At 34.4% G+C, this 20,259-nt stretch overlaps 2 protein-coding genes across 2 annotated transcripts in view; one reads left to right on the forward strand and one right to left on the reverse strand.

The window, feature by feature from the left end:
• The first annotated feature begins 5,692 nt into the window (after window positions 1–5,692).
• On the forward strand, window positions 5,693–15,073 carry LOC108741488. The gene is made up of 8 exons (XM_018476310.1): window positions 5,693–5,846; window positions 7,088–7,886; window positions 8,663–9,170; window positions 9,696–9,738; window positions 9,816–9,942; window positions 12,174–13,233; window positions 13,297–13,604; window positions 14,383–15,073. The coding sequence occupies exons 1-8, from the start codon at window positions 5,693–5,695 to the stop codon at window positions 14,513–14,515; spliced, it is 3,132 nt and encodes a 1,043-aa protein (XP_018331812.1). The 3' UTR covers window positions 14,516–15,073.
• Window positions 15,074–15,210: 137 nt separating this feature from the next.
• Window positions 15,211–20,259, reverse strand: part of LOC108741493 (ATP-binding cassette sub-family G member 4) — a 20,404-nt gene continuing 15,355 nt past the window's right edge. The window contains exons 2-9 of the mRNA XM_018476313.1: window positions 19,611–19,918; window positions 18,378–18,523; window positions 17,980–18,218; window positions 16,763–16,891; window positions 16,576–16,694; window positions 16,342–16,510; window positions 15,928–16,028; window positions 15,211–15,863 (exon numbers count right to left, since the gene is read on the reverse strand). Of these exons, the coding sequence (XP_018331815.1) occupies window positions 15,360–15,863; window positions 15,928–16,028; window positions 16,342–16,510; window positions 16,576–16,694; window positions 16,763–16,891; window positions 17,980–18,218; window positions 18,378–18,523; window positions 19,611–19,918 (1,715 nt within the window). The 3' untranslated portion in view covers window positions 15,211–15,359. The remainder of the gene's footprint in view (window positions 15,864–15,927; window positions 16,029–16,341; window positions 16,511–16,575; window positions 16,695–16,762; window positions 16,892–17,979; window positions 18,219–18,377; window positions 18,524–19,610; window positions 19,919–20,259) is intronic.

The following is a 20,259-nucleotide window of genomic DNA, read 5'->3' on the forward strand; positions in this document are numbered from 1 at the left end:
CAATGATACAAAATGTGCAAAAAGTGACAAGTCCCGCAAGTTATCAGGATGGATTGCTTACAGAAAAAAGGAGCGTCGGCAGCCTTTCTACCCCGGATAAAGGACGTTGTCTCACCACGTTTTGGGACGAAATTGTGAAGAAAACTTCTCTCTCAGGTTTAGTTTACTTTCACAAATACGCACATTATTATAAAAAATGTTTAAAAAAGTTCAATTTTAAAAATACTGATATAAAAAAATTATCAGTTCAAGTCTGGATATGTAGATTATATTGGATTTTCATGAAATTCAGAATACTTAAACATATTCCAAAGTAAATCCTTGATATATTCTGAGTTTCTTATGAAATTTTCAACCGCATCCATAATCTAAATTTGTTTTGAGTACAACCCACAACAATAAACAATGCTTTTAGAACCTAAAGTTGTATTATAAAATGATAATACTGAAAATAATTTCAGCCCTTTCCTTTCAAACTNTGGACATGCACCTCCACTTTTTCCTATCCTGGTCTTAATCTAATCCTAATCTTCGCATTTCCCTAAATGTATAGCACTTCACATTCTTAACTATTTATGAAAGTAAACTAATCTAGGTTTACCTCTACTCCTTTTAGCTCCTGTTTCTGCTTCTAATATGTCTCTAAGTAGCCCTTTATGCCTGAGAAGGTGTCCTACCAACCTATCTCATCCAAAGTTGCCTCTGTTCTCCTACTCATTTCTAACCCTTTCTTATAGAATTCTTTTTCAAATTTATTAATATAGATCAAAGGGAAGTTATCTAAGCGTAAAAATCTTTTGCCTCTGTGTATCTATTCTTTTTCTGCCTAATTACAATAATTAATTTCCTATCATAATATTCCTATAACAAAACTTGAACAAGAGATGTCGATGATGAGGCAAGCGACAAACGTACTTCCATCTTCTCAAAGAAATAAGCGATATTTTTACGCATCTTTATCTCTATAATTATGCAGGGTGTCCTGTAATGGTCACATGAGCTCTACACCGTGAGAAAATAAGGATGGAAGATTCAAGTCGAATATTCCTTTGTCTTTTTTCACGACAACGTAAATATTCGGCACAACTTGAATTACAAAATTAGTTTATCGGACTATTTGAAGTGCTCGATTCGCCAGCCACCAGCCGCACTTGGCCTAAAGACACACAGGGTACGCACTTGGCCTAAGGACACACAGGGGTACACACTTGGCCTAAGGACACACAAGGTACGTATTTGGCCTAAGAACACACAAGGGTACGCACTTGGCCTAAGGACACACAGGGGTACGCACTTGGCCTAAGGACACACAAGGTACGCACTTGGCCCAAGGGCACACAGGGTACGCACTTGGCCTAAGGACACACAGGGGTACGCTCTTGGCCTAAGGACACACAGGGGTACGCTCTTGGCCTAAGGACACACAAGGTACGCACTTGGCCTATGCACCACTATGTGGGTGTTCTGTGCGGCCACTGCGCTGGCCTACTAGTTGCGCACATTGGTTTGGTCAGATGAACCAATATACTCTAATCTAAATTGCGTAAAAACGATACAATAAAGAACTTTTGTTCTTAATTTTTTATTGTCTATTGCGTGGTGCAAAACCGATAAAATGATATCAAACCACCCGTTATTACTATCTAGTATTTAGTATTCACTGAGGGTTTCACTACGACACTAGAAATTGTTTTTTAAGTGTTCTAAAACTGTTCTTCGTTCAATTAATTAATTAATTTACATATGATTATGTTATCAGCTTAATAATAATTATTAATAATGTTATTATATTACTACCATTATGCACAAAACAATGGTAAGATAACCATAGTGTATGAATGTACACACATAAAAATTAACTCACGCAATATGCACCTTAACATAAGTGTAAACGACAGTTTATGTTGTCCTCCTTGAAATGTCTTAAAAGCCGCACAGTAAATCTAATAGAGTTACAACGTCCTTCGATTTTTAACTTTTACAACAGCAATTGTTTTTCTTTGTTACTTTTTAATTGAAGTTAATATATCTATTAGCTTGAATAGAAATTTTAAAAAACAGTTTTCATCGTACTTAGAACTTTAGAAACAATCTGGACGCAGGTCATTATTGCCTTTCAACCGATTTCAAAAAACGATTTATCTTTACAGTTTTCTCCTAAATGATGCAAGAAGAACTTTTAACATTATTATACTAAATTTAAGGAAAGTAATCCACGTAAACTATGCCGCACACGTCTCAGAAACTAAAATTTATTATTTGTCCGTAATTAAAATTCACAGTGTGTTAACTCCAGTAATAAACTAGATTCCTTCCTACAAATGTCTAAAAAACTTTTTCTTTATAGGAACAATAACAATGAATTTTAGAATGTAATGTTTGTAGATTTGAGAATTTAGGACGTTCCATACATGGGCATCCGTCTCAATAAGAGATATAATAGAGTAGTTTTCTGTTGACTCTCTCTTCTTAGGAGAATTCTTTGTGATAAAAGGTAAAATGACTTAACATCAAATCGCGATTCTGATGATCCAGTCGCTCAGAAAATGAAAGTAAATTTACTATCACATCTAATGGTGAGCTGTTGGCAATCGATATATAGGNGTCAGCACATTTACACGAGTTTTCACGTCAGTCTAACGATAGTAGGTAATAGTAGAAAACCTATTCTAATAGTGCATCGTAACCAGCAGGCAGGCAGCAAAGTCCTGTCTGTCCCGGCGGCGGTCACTACCTGCGGATACTTTCGTACTGATTTTGTTTCTCGTCCATGTTTTGTTGGCGTCCGTGGATTCCACTCTTCGCTTTGCTGGAAGGGACCGAATCATGCTCTGCTTTCTCAATCTAACGCAACGTGTTGGAAAAAGATGGCAGAAAGCCGCACGAGACGATTATTGCAATGAACCGAGGGCGAAAGGCTGGTTCAGGCGCATGTGTCCTTTCTTCGGTAAAGCCCCTTCGTTCGATCACAGACTGCTCCTTGTTCTCTCTTCCTGTCGCTTACGAAATGGGAAATCGAATTGCCAAATTTCAGGACTCGAAACTGAAAAGTGAAGCAGTAATGAAACTGGAAGGACTACAGATCGGATATATCTGCAGGATTCAATGTTAAGGGAGAACTCATTTTCAGTACATAGCAAACTTTCACAAACATTTATTTAGTAGATATTAAATGATGTAACAATCATTTCCACATTTAAGTTATGAAGACTAAATCGTATGATGCGAAGCAATGGTCAAAATCCTTTCATTGACAACAATGAAAACAAAAAGCTTTTTAAATTCAAATAATTTTGTTTGAATTCCATTTGCGGCTACTCATCTTTACGAAGGCGTAGAAGAGACAAACATAATTTCGACATTCAATTCGAAATAACCTAACCTAACCCAATCCCAACTTTAGAATTTCTCGTCAACGTTCAACAATTCAAAGAATTATATATAGAAAGTTCACCCACATTATACTTTGCAAATACATGAAGCTAACAATCACTAAATAAGTGATTAGGTGAATGTTAGCAAAATGGTCCATTTTTCAAAAGGACGTGAAGATAAAAGAAGAGAAAGACGTTGTATTTGTTTATAAAAACGTGGAATAAAAATAAAAAAGTTCAAATTCCTAGGCAGCTAAATGTCAACGTAAAAGTTATTAGACCCAACTAAACACATCTCTTGACGAGTAAATGCCAAGGCTACTACAAGCAAAAGAGACAAACTTAACTTACAAAACTGCCGATCAACAAAAAAAATCATAAATTAGTTGTTTACCATTGAAAATCTACTTCAACTCGCATAAAAAATGTATATTTACTGTGAATAAATAAGTAAAAAAGAGTAAAAATAATGCAGATATAAATATAGATACTATGAAATCGTATCTCTATCGCAATTGTACATATTAATTAAAATGATAAAATAGTGCCTATGTAAAAAAAGCAATTGAAATTTGTCTTTGCTTTCTGAATATGTTGTATTAAGTTTAAACATGTTTAATAATCTAAGTGAAACGCGGAAAATTCAATCAATATAACGTTCCTTGTGTTGCCATCTAGCGTGAAAATCCAATTAACCTGCCATTATCACCAAGCAAATTGCATTTGAATTTTTTGTTTAAAAATAATTATATTTGTAGTATAATTGCACTGGAGAGTAGAGGTACAACGTAACTTTGTTATGAGATAAATAAAACACAACCGTTACCAACAAATATCAACTTTACTACACGAACACATTATGTACGTATGTATTATGCACTTTAAAACGTTCAACAAGTGCTTGCTTTACAGTTTGTTTCACATTTACAAACGTAAAGAAATTAAATGTTTTTTAAATAAAATTGTTAACGCTTCATTAAGAACAATGAATCTATGTATCTACCGAATAGACAATGAAGAAGAATTGATTATCCATAAAATAACATCCAACACGTTGAATTTTTAAAGTGCACATCAAAAAGGATGAAGGCCTACAATGGTCATAACAATGAATTGTAAATTGACGTATAATATGGAATTAGTATTTAATGATTGCAGAAAAATTACAAAAGATACGTTAAATACAATAAAGGCGATTATTTTGTAAAATTTCGTCCTCTTTTAATAAGCGGTTTAAAAGAAACCGTTTTTTGCTTTGCAATTATAACTAATGCTATTAAAACGTTTATTTAAAATATTGAGTAGTGTAGTAAGCCTGCATTGAATATCTAGGATGTTATCGTTAATTCAAAGTCTTTAATTAGAAGTCACCAGTTTTGAGGTATTCTTAATGGATAAAACAATTGGAAAGAAGTTGTCGGTCTAAATGTTTGCATTCGGGAGTATATTTGGTTGCATACATTCTAATAGCATTTGATAATTTCTGTTTTACATGCATGGTTGGTTGCATATAAATATTTAAAAATGCTAACGCTTAAGTTCTAATTTGGGCTGGCTTGGATTCACTTCAATTTTCAGATAAATATGTGCCACTTGAGCATTTTGATAATTTTAAAATACATTTACTTTTGCAGTTTTCGAGTAAATCAATCTATTAATACTAAGGCTTCATTCTTTTTTACTTTTAATTTACAAAATTGGAGTCCTCTTACTCCTTTCTGGCATTTCACCTTTCGCCGTTTTTCTACAATCTTTATCCGAAAAATGCAATTTCCATCTGGTTTTTCCATGACTAGGAGAAAGATGGACAACAAACCTACCTGCAGAACATTATTCTACAGTAATTTGTTTGAAAATTCTTGAGCAACCGTCAAAAACTTTTTCATCGGACTAGGACTTTTTAAGACTTGAAAAAACAAAAATAAAAGTAAGTCGCTCAACAATAAAACAAAATAATCTAATTAAAATAACGCTACTTACATAAAATTTGTAAAGTTACAAAATTTCAATAGCACACATATAACGTCATTCGATTGTAGCCGTTCATAGGCAGATGTTTTACGTAATATAACTAATCAGATTTAATTTATTCATTGTAATTTAACAACGGTGCTGTTTTTCCCCGAAATCGATTTTTCCCTGGAAATGTTGTGCATATACCTGTACCTATGTATATATTCACGTAAACGTGTAGAGTTGATAGCAACCGAATCGATATTATAATGAGAATTGAAGGGGCCTTAATAAAGAATATGTATGTACATATTTTAGTAGACTTTTTAACCGGTTAGTGCGACAATGTTACGGTGTATTTTGCAATGATACAAAATGTGCAAAAAGTGACAAGTCCCGCAAGTTATCAGGATGGATTGCTTACAGAAAAAAGGAGCGTCGGCAGCCTTTCTACCCCGGATAAAGGACGTTGTCTCACCACGTTTTGGGACGAAATTGTGAAGAAAACTTCTCTCTCAGGTTTAGTTTACTTTCACAAATACGCACATTATTATAAAAAATGTTTAAAAAAGTTCAATTTTAAAAATACTGATATAAAAAAATTATCAGTTCAAGTCTGGATATGTAGATTATATTGGATTTTCATGAAATTCAGAATACTTAAACATATTCCAAAGTAAATCCTTGATATATTCTGAGTTTCTTATGAAATTTTCAACCGCATCCATAATCTAAATTTGTTTTGAGTACAACCCACAACAATAAACAATGCTTTTAGAACCTAAAGTTGTATTATAAAATGATAATACTGAAAATAATTTCAGCCCTTTCCTTTCAAACTACTCTTCGAGAAGATAATAAGAAACATAAATTACGCATAAGTGTCTTTTCTTTATGGATTTACGTCGTCTTGAATTTAATTTGTGTGCTCCCGGCGCCTTCGCCAAAATTAAGTATTAATACAAACTTTACTTATTAAGTACTTATTTCATATATTTAGAACGATTTTTAAAATGTTAAAATTAAACAGAAAATAAATAGTATTTCGTGAAACTTCTTAGCGAAATAATATGTTTTTTAACATCTTTACGTAAAAGTGTTAATCAAACGTGTAATGAGAGGGGTTCAGTTTTAATCCATGAGAATTGTACCAGCATGGTTTGATATTCATGTTATTCTGATAAGCACGAATGCGAGGTTTCAGAAGAATCGATGTTTGATGTTTACAACGTGTTCAAATCAAACAAAGCGTTAAAAATAAAATGATAAACATTATCGAGTGAATCAATAACATGAAATTGGAATAGCGATTATGGAAAGTTAGATTGTAAAACGTTTCAATGTAATTAATCGATCAAAAATTTAAGATTACACCTTTCATTAACTTGGATTCCTAAAAAATGCATGAAATTATGAGAGCCTAGCAATAAACAAATCCTCAAAAAATTACTTGATAACAAAACAAATAGTCTTGTACTTATCACAGACAATTTGCTAAAGTTTTCATATACCGAGGCGGCTACAACAATAGATAATAAGTACTTGTAGTTAAATAATGTAAAACAATAATTAACACAAATTAAAAAGCATATTTCATCGTAGTTTCTCAACTTATTAACAATAAGTAATACAAAAAACGTTTCAAATAACTCCTCTATTTTAAAAGACTTCTAAAACAAAATTTCCCCGAAGTATTAATAATAACACAACAAGAGAAAACTTTGTAACAAATGTGGGTTTCAAAAGGTTCATCTTTTTAGATGAGTTCGATGTAGAAGCGTTTTTCCAAATAATCCGAGAGAGGCTGAACAGTCCCGAGAAAGAAGTGAGACAGCATGCTCTAAGAGTTCTGAAGGACTTCATCCCAGTAGTGAACCGTCATGTCCTTGAAACAAATATTAACTCAATTTTAGAAGACGTACTAAACAACCTGGGCCATGGCGCTCCTTCGATTAGAAAGAGCAGCATCGATTGTCTTTATATGTATGTCAAACACAGCGACGATTCCGACAATGCACTCAAGAACATCGTCTTTACCGGAATGTACAAAGAACCGCACGGCTCGCACTTGAAAACTAACACAGTGGCCGGCATAATTATGGCGCTACCAAATCTCATACTCCCTCACATTTCGCAGGACACCCTTTATTATGTGATAACAGCTTTATTTAATAAACTGGTGCAAGTGACGTATCAGGAAGTAGCCCTAAAGGCGCTTCTAAGGACTGAGGCTGTTTTAGGAAAGGAAAGGTTTCGAAGCATATTGAATATTTGCGGATATGATAATAGGGAGAAGGATTTGGATTTGCTGAGCGAGGTGTACGGCATAAATCCGGAAACGATAAGGGAATTTCAGCCCGATGACGAGGAAGATGACGATTTTGATGGGATCCTGAACGACTCGGTTACGTTGAAGGAACCTGTTGATGACGATGTGATATTAGAAGCGGAAATTAAACTCGATAGCGGTGATGCTATAACAATGAAGGTGCACGAAGAAAATTACACATTATCATCGCCTACCTCAGAAAGCGAAGACAGCAAAAAAGAATATAACAGGTAGGGTATAAGTTGATTCGTTCAAAGTTGGTAACTGGAATTAACTTCTCAATCAGAATTACAACAAAAGAAAATTATTTAGGTAATGACAGTATTAGAGGTAGCATTAGGAAACCCATATTACAGATATCATTTCAATATCTTGCTTTGGCTTGCCAGAATTTGAAGAAATCCTAATATTAAGTCCCAAAAAATGCAATTTTTGAGTTTTTGTAAGCATTAGTACGTGAGTGAAATTAAAAGACAATATAACCTAGATGGTATTTGCTTGCGACTCATCCCTGATCACTGAATCCAAATCTGGCCTCAGAATTGTCCCAGTTTTCCAACATGTTAGTATCAAAATTAGACTGATGCTGAAGTAACTTGTTTAGCTTTGAGATTAAAACTAGAGGACCTGTTGGACCTTTCTTCGAGCCAAATTCGAGCTCACCATCGAAATAAACACACCAGAAATGGTTGAATTCCTTTTCTGATTATCTTTTCCAATTCTCCACGGTAGTGCTCTGTATGAAACTAAGAGGAAATAAAGAAACTCAGATTTGGCTCCAGATGCCTCTAGCACAAAAATTGTCTATTTTAGTATCAAACTATCCAAATTAGCACCATATCAATTTTAAAATTAAGATGTTTCAACATCCTGAATTGCTGGGACAATTCTGAGATCAATTTCTAATTCAACGACAAGAGATTTTACGGAAATTTTTATTTAGAAGATTAAGAATCGACTTTGAAATACTAAACAACTGTATTTTTGTTGCTATGTTTTAATTTAGAAAAGGTTCAGATGTAGGAGACGGAACGACCGATGACGAAAAGAAAGATTACTTCCCTAGAAGCCCAAGAAAAGTTCGCTTCGGGGGTGAAGTCATAAAAATGAGAACCCCCGACAGTGATGGCCACAGCTCCGAAAATAACAGTAAAAAGGACGCTTCGTTAAATAATAATACCAAAAGTAGCATACCAATTCGGATACGGAAGTCAAACAGCTATCAGGATATTGGAGAAAACGATAACAGTATTAGCAACGACAGACCGAGTTTAGTAGAGTATAAAAAATCCTTCATTCCGATAAGAAAAGCCGCTCAAGGCGACAAATTCGACGTAATTGAAAATATGAAACCTTCCAAAAGCTTTTCAATCTTTCCCGAAACCGATTCGCACTACTCGACGAACAATTTCAACCGAATTACAGGAATGGACAACGCCGGTATTTATGGACGCAATGGTCGGTGGAACCCCAAAGGAATTAATCATGATTTCCGCAACGGTTATGGAAACAATGTAAGTAGCAATGTAAGCATCATCGTCGGCGGTGTTGACTTTTTATTAAAATAGATATTAGAAAAAATCGCTGATACGAGAAAATCAAATTGAACTAAATAAAATACGGCATTAAAACCACACAAAAGCTCGTGAAAACCTAAACCGCATTTCGAACTTCGATGTTTCATCCTCGACTGAGTTAGAGTTTCAAACTTATGTGTCGAAATTCTTTTAGATGTTCTGTAGAATTTTTGGTTTTAGAGTTATAATTAAAACGGCTGATAAGGAACTATAAAGAAAATACATACAAAATTTAATAATACACTAAAGCAAGGAAGTGGAAACTCTTCATTTCTTTGTATTATCTTTTGACTATGAATCCGCTGATTCTACTGTTCCTTGTCCTGATGATACGCAAAATTATTACCTAAAAGTTCCAAACTTTATAGCAAAATAAAGTAAAAATTACTTTCCAAAAATCAATCACCAAACTTAATAACGAACCAATTAACAAATACTGACAATTTCGCAAATTATTTACAGGGACTGATTCAATATGATTCCCATTCAGTTGCGACAAATTACAGTAAGTTTGATGGTCTAAAGTACATACTTATATAAATAATGTGAAGCAACGAGTTTATTATGTATATTTTTATGTAGACTTTTTGGATAATAACTTTAGAGTCAGAGGTCGCGGACCAGGACAATATAATGCTTTCAATTCAAGAAGAGGATATTCGAGTGCTAGTCCAATCAGTCTTATACCTGTTGCTGGTCACCGAAACAGGTGAGTTTATTGTATACTATTGCAAGTTTCTACTCATCAAATTTGATTAAATCTAAGGATTACCCGATTAGTCTTTCGATATTATACAGATCATCTTTATTTTTTCGAACGTTTACCGCTTTGATCTCTTCATTATTCAAAAATTAAAGTCAACACTGAAAAAGAATAAAATTTTTACCACTCACAAATCTGCAACCACTGTGTCATTAACAACTCCACACTGTCACAATTCAGTTGAAAACTATATAAATGTGAATCGCACATGTTGTTTACTTGTCCCATCGACGACGTTCGTCCTTTCTCTTTCTGATTGTTAACAAAGATAAGGTGTATTATTCGTGTACAACTAGGTAATAGCAAGCTTACTCTATTGTGGCAAGAAGGAGAGTGAGAGGATATATGTCTATCCTTCTAATCCATTTGATTTTAAAGTGTTAATAAAAGTTTTTTTTTGGAAGTATGTGGTTAGATTACAAGAGTTATTTTTAGACTTGCAATAAAAGGCAAAAAAATAAAAATAATCAATATAATAATAATTACAAGTTTGACCATCATCATCATATAAGGTCGTCAGTCCTAAGACTGGTTGGACACGTACCTCCACTCTTTCCTATCCTGAGCTAAACTTCGCATTTCCCTAAAACTATTGCGAATAGTAATCTAACCTAGGCCTACCTCTACCCCTCCTAACTTCTGTTTCTGCCTCTAATATGTCTCTGACTAGACCTCTATGCCTGAGAAGGTGTCCTACCAACCTATCTCGCCTCTTTTTTATTAACTTCCGTAGAGTCCTCTGTTCTCCTATTCTTTCTAATACCTCTTCATTTCTAACCTTCTCTATCCATGGTATCCTCATCATTCTCCTGTAACACTACATTTCGAACGCTTCTAACCTTTTCTTTTCCGCCGCGCCTACGGTCCATGTTTCGCAGCCGTACAATGCCGTGCTCCAAACATACACCTTTAACAATCTTTTTCGAATTTCTAAATTAACCGTTCGCGAGCATAGAAGAGACTTTTTTTATTGAAGGCGACACGACCCTGCAGTATCCTTTGCTTTATATCCCTACTACTCCTTCCGTCATGACTTATCTGACTTCCTAGATACCTAAAATCGGCCACTTTTTCTAATTTTTTTGATAATAACAAACAAAGATCTTCGGGTAAATTTCTGAGAAATATATACGGCATTCTCAGTTATTCGAGTTCCTCCTAGTAACAAGTACTATTTGTAACTTTCATTTGGCCCATTTTCCACCTTTGCTCCAACAATTACAGGTACACTTGAATAATATATTCATTGTGTTGACGTCTAATAAGGACATTTATTATTATCCCCATTAGTCTAGAGCAATTAAAGGTAGACGTAAAAAAACGGCATGACGCAGCCGAGTATTGTTCTTAGGACTAAAGTTGCGTATTTGTAATTATGGAGATCCTTAGTTTGCGTGATGTCTTATGCAAAACTTTTTTTCATTATCGAGTCCTTTGGTCGCACAATCCTAGGAAAAATAACGCGTCCAGTCCGAGTCAGTCGATAAGGCGGTCAGTTTAAGTTTGCTGCTTCTATTAACAAGTACTTACTGTGGCTACATGTATTTCTGAGAAATAATCAATATTTTCTCCTTACTAACCTATTTGCCCGATATACTTTGGTCAGTCTAACAAATTCTATATCAAAAGCCGGCAAGTGTTCGTAACACACTCTTTAGGTAACGTTCGGGGTAAACTTTTCATTAATTTCTTTCATTAGAATTCTCTTTCATTTAATAACGTGCATATGTATTACAAAGTCTTCGTTGAGGGTTAAAAAAAATTTGAAAGTATGATCAAATAACGTAAATAAACACATAATAACAAATATAATGCATGCGGATTCTACAAAACATTAAATTTGATTCGTTATTGTATTATGTGGACAAAGGATTACTGTAAATCATCGCTGAAATTAGCATGACCGATAAGGTATTAAAACTTGTTCGCGAATTAAAAAACTCATCAGCAAACACAGTTTGGAACGATTACTTGTGTTGTAAATGTTTGAGCAAAAACGCAAAAATAATTCCCGTTGATGATAACTCCACGTGTATCCTACCAGAGAAAGATTTACACGACGAAGTTTTGTAAGTAATAACAGTCTTCTTCGTTAGTTATTACTATTGCTTAATTATAATTGGATATTTAGCATTTGAATTTTGAACGGAATTTCAAATATGTCTAAAACTTTTTAGGAGCAACCACTCGGCTCCAGAAATTTATAACACTTCCAATCAAGACGATTACATTCCACAAAACACTAGATTTTGCGACAACAATTCGGCATTTTTAATAGAAAATGAAAGCAAGCAAGAAACGTTACCGAACAACTTCAGCAGCGGAAGTTCTTCAAAAAGTCCATCCAACTTATCTGCAGAGTCTATCGCAGAAAGCAACAACAGAAGCAATAATAGCATTAACAAACCTACGCCAACGCCAGTAGCAAGTGTTAATGCGTCTCCTAAATCAACCGAAATTAAAATAGAAGACGTCACTGACACCATCCTCATATCGAGTGAAGAAAGTGATAATGTTCCAGACAGAAATTCAGTATGTGGTAGCACCACGCCAGAGAATATCGTCATCAACAGTCCTGTCACAAGTCAGAGTACCATTACTGAAATTACCAGTCCTTCGGGGAGCCAAACATCATTGTTGGACCAAAGAAAGGCCACCGAAATGGTTTCCAAAAACATGAACTTGTCCAAATCAGATTCTGATTTGAGATACAGTTCGCCGTTGGAAGTTCGAACAACAACGAACTCAGCTCCGTCCACTGTTAAAGCTATGGCATTTACTCCTTTAAAAGATCATGTTGTTTATAGCGAATCACCTATTGAATTACCAAACTGCAATGGTGCTAATATAGCGTCGTCTTTACCTGATTCTCTTGATGCAAACAGTATATCAGCTGATCCGCAAACAAGACCATCAAAGATGATAAAGAACAGAACTACTGTTAGCTCAACTCGTGGTAAAAAACTTTACAAGCAGAAATCCGTCAATTTGCCAAAACGACAAAATCTGAGCACGACCATGACTCAGCTGGAGAGCAAAGATTGGGATACAACAATCAAAGGACTCAAAGCGATATCTATTCTTATAAAAGAAAGTCCGTTTCAATTGAATGGACATCTTCATTCCGTCTGTGTTTTACTTGGAAAACATATACGGAGTTTGAGATCACAAGTGGCTAGGTCTGCATGTAACGCTACAGCTGACTTATTCATGTTTCCGGTTAAAAGTTTAGAAGTGGTAAGTGGATTGCCCCGTACAGTTTCTTTGCCCAAAAATAATTATTTTCTTTTCTGAAATCAGGAAGTCGATGATTTAGCTGCCGCACTTTTCCATAGAACTGCGGACACAAACAAGTTTCTTCGAAGTGATGCGAAAAATGCTTTGGATAAAATGTGCAGCAATCTGCCTCCCACCCGAGTGATTGCTGTTATTTTGAATAAAGGTGTATGCCATCACAATCCCATAGTCCGTTGCGAATCGGCCAGGTTGCTCAATCAAATTTCTCAAACCCTTGGACACGAAAAAGTATTTCAACTTCCGAAAGATACAAGAGACAAATTACTGAAAACTGCTGCTAACTTTTTAGGAGAAGGAAATTATGAAACAAGGTAAGATGGCATAACCTTTGTGAAACTAAATATAGCTACAAATAGTCAGGAAACTATTTTACGGGCTTGACGATCCAGGTCTTGAAATTCTCCTCCCTGGGTGATTTCTAAATTGGAGCTATCACTTCAACTGTGGAGACATCCTCAAGGATTCTTACAGGGTCGAGAATATGGTCGTAGTCCTTCGAACAAAGATGGATTTTCCAAGATCATGTGACCATCAAGCTCGGGAAGTAGTTTCCTAACAATAAAATTTAGTGTTTCCATTTGACTAATAAACAACCAAGCAAATAAAGTAATTCGAAGTGGTCTGTATTCTGTCGAAACTACAAGACGCGGACCGCGATTTCGATCTTTTTGGATCTCAGCGGCGCGTCGCAGGCAGCTCCGACAGAACACAGACCAACTTTTACCTGCTGTCTTAACAGTGCGTTTTAGAAAATACTACGAATGGCGCAGTAAACGCCATCTGTAGCACGATGCTACATTTTAGGATTACGTATGCTCCAACAAGGTCCACTTGTGTGGATATCTACTTGCTGAAAACGAATACAGACCACTTCGAATTATTTTATTTGATTAGGCTAACGTGCCTATCACGTTGCGGTTGGCTACGATGGTATTCGTTTTCAGCAAGTAGATATCCACACAAGTGGACCTTGTTGGAGCATACGTAATCCTAAAATGTAACATCGTGCTACAGATGGCGTTTACTGTGCCATTCGTAGTATTTTCTAAAACAACCAGGCGTTTATAAAAACAGTTCTTCATTTTCTAGGCAACATACTCAAAAACTGTTACTTTACTTATGTCAACATAAGCAGTTCTGGAAAACAGTTGTCAGCACTCTTTCTCCAACACACGTGCGAGCCATTGGTAACGTCGTTCAAAAACGACTTCAGAATAATTAGTATACAAAGTAAATAAAATATTGTACAGTAATTTTATTTGAATACATTACAGAAGACTAAGAAGCATTTTCCTAGCAAGGATCAAACGAATAAATAGACTGTTTTTTTATATTTAATTGATAATGGGGTAATTATATTATTTATAGTATTGAAAAAATCAAAAAGGAAAATGTAGCTTAGGGTTTCTGAAAAAATGATGTATCGTAAACAAAGAATAGGATAATTATTTTATAACTATATCATAATTTCTAAACAAATACTACATTAAGTTTTAAACCCCTAGATACTTCAAAGATTATTATCTGTTAAGTAATTTTGATACGTGTTACTCCGACAAAAGATAATGTATTTATTTTTATGAACTAAGTTGTCTACAACTATAACTTTAATTGAAATGAATATAGTTTATTATCGATCTTCCTTTTTACAGTGTTATTAAGTGCGGACGGTTTTTTACCAAGCATTTACTGACAGACGTAGGAAAGCAATAAACTAATACTAATAAAATACGGTAATAAACATATTTAATACGTACCGTTGAGTTTCATTTTATTTCAAAAATCAGCTGCCTATTCCTGGACACTTTTTTCATTCGATTCGGTTTTAACGTATTAAAGAAAATTACTATTAAGTCAAACATCCAATATTTATAATTTTCTTAATAATAAGCGATAATAGTTTAAAAAAAAATCATATATTGAAAATTACCTTTAATTTGTATAAATTACATAAATAGATAGCTTCTGTTTAAAAATATCACATCCACTGAACGTTTATAAAAACATTAATTCATTTATTAGTTACGTAAAGTAAAAAATAATAAATATCCTTGATTTAAATTTCACTATCTCACACAGTTCAGTTTCCATTTAAGAAAACAGTACGCAAGGATCCTTAAAAAGAAGAAAATTATAAGGAGAGCGATGACATCGTTCCAGAATTGGTCCCCTTGCATTGATATTTCCTTAAGGAATTTACTGGGGTATTTAAAGTGGCAATATTCCTCCTCCGGACAATCTAATATCTTTCTATCTTGCCCGTATATTGCACTAACAACCCCTTCCAAACCGTACCGAAGATAAGATATGTAACTACCCCAATACAAATATGACGGTAGATCGCGTAATGTCACCCCGAAACCGGCAAACATCATCATTGGAACTGAGAGACAGGGACCAAAAAAGGTACCATTCACAACATTGAAAACGGCCCCCACCATCAAACCAAAACTTTGGGCAACAAAAACAACCAAGATACTGATGGCACCAAACATCAAAAGTCTGTTCAATTCCATTGGTTGTCCGCTCATAAAGTAGACAATCACGGTAAAAATAAAACAACTTACAACCTAAAAATTTTAAATTAATTAATAATCAAATAATGTCACACAAAGAACTGTTAAAACTACCCACCGACACGGGAATATCCACGAGAGTCACAGCAGTGTAATACATTTTTAGAGAGTACCATCGATTAAAATGTTCCTTTATTAAAATGGACATTTCGTTAGGAACTAAAACAAAAATGGTCCCTATAGAACTAACTCTTCAACTTTTGGAACTTTTATAATTCATTGTACTTACTACATATACCGTATGCGAAAGAATGGTGAATCTTAGTATGATCTCAAAGTATTCGCTATACCAATTGCCGCTTCGTAGAAATGAGCATTCGTACGTACACAGCTTTGCACAAATTGCAGCAGTCATTCAATGGGCGTGCGCCGTCCTTACTGATATTGATGAGAGCGGCATATTATAGATAACTCAATACCAAGATCCGCACTTTCGCATGCGATATATGTAATAACAATAAAAGATCCTTACATGTTAGAATTGTGAGCATCATTGTTGACATCATGTGATGCATAAGAATTGAAAACAGAAGATTATAATTGTCCAAAACTTTTCCACCATGATTACCAGCTTGCCAGTAGAGGGTACCCAACATCAAACCCACGATCACATTCACTCCCAATCGCATGTACGTCAACGTCTGCAAAATTAGTTATTTAAAATTGACGCTTTCGCTAAAATAATAAATAATAATTTTAGTCATACAAGATCTCTTTTGCAGTTCAAAAATCCTCTTCCCATTAAAACTTTCAATTGGTTCCATTGTGATGTGCTCTGTAGAGAGCCGGAATTGTCGGGCGTTTTTTGACTTCTTTGGTTACTTTCTACAAGCAAAGGGCGCAGTGATTAGGAGGGTTTATTTTTTATATGTTGTATAATTTGACTTGTTCACCTCTTAATTTATTAAGACTAGGTAAATATTCAGGCCTTTCGAACCAGTCTAAAGTTTTTCCGTTTTGACTCGCCGAGTTCAATATGTCAACCTTATCTTCTCCGTATTCGTCACAAGCAAGCTCTATAACTGCGCATAAATAAAGAGAAAAATTATATAAAATAATCAAAAATTAGCAGACATCGAATCTCTATCCTACGTTTTCAAATAAAACAAAACCAATTAAAAAAAATTATGTAAATATTTAACAATTATTTTCAAAACAGGAAAAATTTTTCGCAATATCTGTAACCGCTTCTTTTGTTTATAAACTTTAAATTGTTTACTACACATGCGTGACAAATATTTACCATATACATTTCAAATAGCACAAAAACCAATTTTAATAATTATTATTGATATTCGCAACAATCTCTCATGCAAGTCTATTATTTAAAACAACTTTACTCTTAAAGAACTCTATTGTTTTAATTACTACACTGTGACATCCCAAATTAGGGGAAATATTTAGACTTGTAAAGGTGTATGTTTGGAGAGCGGCCTTGTACGGGTGCGAAACATGAACAGTAGGCGCGGCGGAAAAGAAAAGGTTAGAAGCCTTCGAAATGTGTGTTATAGGCGAATGACGAGGATAACATGAGTAGAAAAGGTTAGAAAGAAAGTGGTGTTAGAAAGAATAGGAGAACAGAGGACTCTATGGAAGTCAATAAAAAATAGGCGAGATAGGTTGGTAAGACACCTTCTCAGGCATGAAGGTCTAGTCAGAGACATATTAGAGGCAGATACAGGAGTTAGGAGGGGTAGAGGTAGACCTAGATTAGATTACTGTTCGCAAATAGTTAAGGATGTGGATTGTTCTAGTGTTAGGGAAATGCGAAATTTAGTTCAGGATAGGAAAGAGTGGAGGTACGTATCCAACCAGTCTTAGGACTGACGACCTTATTATGATGATGGTGATATATATAAATATATTGACATTATGAAAACTTGTAGCAAAATTTGTTTGGTAGAAAAAAACCTGTGTATCGGAAAACTGATGATGGTTTTTTAAGATGAAATCAGTCCATGTCCTATATTAATAAAAATGTAATGACAGAGCAAAAGTAGGTTGTATTATATAATGAATATCGAATTCAATGACAGTAATTACTAATTACACTTATTAATATGTACCTACATAAGCAGGTATTCAAATATTTTTTATGGGGAATACTCACCGTAGTCTGCAGGATTGTGGTAAGTCGGGCAAGGTAAATTAACTGATTCTAAAAAGGAAACCAGTTTAGATGCAGCACCTTGATAAATGCATTTTCCTCGAGATAATACGTAAACTAAATCAAACAACTGAAAAAGCGATGCCGTTGGCTGATGAATTGTACAAATAATCGTCCTTCCTTGTTGTGCTAACATTTGAAGGAGACGGATGCACTGACTACAAGATGAACTATCCAATCCCCTAAAAAATTAAATAGTCTACATATAACACTGTTCTAGCGTAGGTTTATCTGTATTATTATCCAGTTGATGATGGAAGAAACTTTATAAATTTAATATTTTACAATATTGTATTCCATTCAATCAAAAATATGCAAAATCTATAAAGTCATGCACTTACGTCGTGGGCTCATCTAGAAACATGATCAAAGGATTATCTATAAGTTCTAAAGCTATCGACAGTCTTTTCCTTTGCCCTCCTGATAATCGCTTGGTCGGTACATTTGCTGTATTTTCTAATCCTAACGTCAGCAGAATTTCTTTTATCTAAAATAGGAAACGTGTACTATTGTGCTCCACACTTGTCAATAATTTTGATTATTTATTCAACGTTTTTTCTTTAAAATTAAAATTAATTTCGTCATTATTGAAAACAGTGATGTTGAATTTTGTAAAAACCTGAAATCACTAGAAACGTTTATTCCAAATCGATAAATTGGAAATTTCTTAATAATTACTTTTCCGTTATTTATTTTTCCGTTATCAAAGTACAGTAAATTGTACCTATCATGGAATGAATAAACATTTAATTGATTAAATTAATACATTAACAGTGCAAAGTGTTGTTTTTTTCTTTTAAGTGCATATAATAAGTGCAATTTTTTTATAATTGACTTGATGTTTAACGCCGTACTAATAACAAAAACTACATAAATAATGAGTACCAATTACATGTCAATTAAATAAAGATAATTAGGGATGATATCCAGGCATAAAACGGCACAGGCACATTATTCCTTATTCTATTTAAGAGGAATTTGAGCACCGATGTGTCGAAAAGTAAATTAAAGAAGTACGCACATTGCCGCCGCAAATTTTTACTATGTTTATAATATCAAAGAGAGGATCAGGACAGCTTTTAAGGATAAATATTGCTTAAATTTGCATATTACGGATTTTATATATATGTATATGTATCTAGCAGTAGCTGTATCCAAAAAAGAGAAGCTACAGACAACCTTACATCCTGATATACAGATATTAACTTTGTGTTCATAAACGAATTATTTCGATTTCCCAACAATTATCAAATATGTATGGCTGGAGCACGCATTCAGAACGTGGACGGTGGACACGTCGACAAAAAAAGTTAGTGAATCATTTCAATTTAATGATTAAAATGCCGTGGATAAAAAAGGATCAAAAGAAAGAAGCACAAGGAAAAGAACCAGAAACAAGAGCATTCAAGCGGCAAAGAGAAGGACATAGATTAGATTACTGTTTGCAAATCGTTAGGACCGGGAAATGGGACTATTGGCTCAATGGAGGTGCGTGTCCATACAGCCTTCGACCTGACAACATTGTGATGATGATGATGATGATGAATTAGTTGTCGAACAATAATTACACTCACCCTTTCGTTCTTGCTCTTTTTAGACACAAATTGGCCCAATTTTAAATCGGCAGCAACTTGCATATTTTCTTGCACCGTCAACAAAGGTTGCAACCGATCTTCTTGTGTTATGTAACAGCTCATCTTTCTAAATGCATTCAGTTGTCTAGGATTTCCATTTGTGTAAACGTTTCCGTCGACTCCGGTTATCCTGTAACCGCTTAGTACGTCCAAAAGGGTGCTTTTACCTGCCCCCGAAGGACCCATGATAGCAATGAGCTTCCCAGGCGGAAATCTTCCATTTACGCTGTGTAGGATTTCCTTGCTTTCTGGTTTAAAAATAACGAATTAATCTAGACAACAATTTCGTTACAGCTACTACTAAAATGTCGATAAATTGTAAAAGTTTGGACATTACCCATAATAATTGTATAATTTCTTTATTTTCAAAATTCATCTTCCAAGAACCACGTTTGTGTTTATGTCAAAATGATAAATAACAGTCAGCAATTCTTGTAAATCACTTTTATCATAAAAAAAGCAATCACCCAAATAAATGTGATAACATTTCATACTTGTGAGTGATTTATTAACAATTTGTGTCAGCGATTTGCAATTTAGTGACCGTTTGCAGTTTTGAAATTAATATATATATTTAGTTCAGGATAGG

Source organism: Agrilus planipennis, unplaced genomic scaffold (assembly GCF_000699045.2).
Source record: "Agrilus planipennis isolate EAB-ADULT unplaced genomic scaffold, Apla_2.0 scaffold212, whole genome shotgun sequence".
NCBI classification, from domain to species: domain Eukaryota; kingdom Metazoa; phylum Arthropoda; class Insecta; order Coleoptera; family Buprestidae; genus Agrilus; species Agrilus planipennis.

Excerpts from the sequence above, each read along its gene's own strand:
- LOC108741488 (XM_018476310.1), top strand. The coding sequence starts at position 5,693 with ATGATACAAAATGTGCAAAAAGTGACAAGTCCCGCAAGTTATCAGGAT. Across the intron at positions 5,847-7,087 it reads GAAGAAAACTTCTCTCTCAG|ATGAGTTCGATGTAGAAGCG; the intron begins GTTTAGTTTACT and ends TCATCTTTTTAG. Across the intron at positions 9,739-9,815 it reads TTCAGTTGCGACAAATTACA|ACTTTTTGGATAATAACTTT; the intron begins GTAAGTTTGATG and ends ATTTTTATGTAG.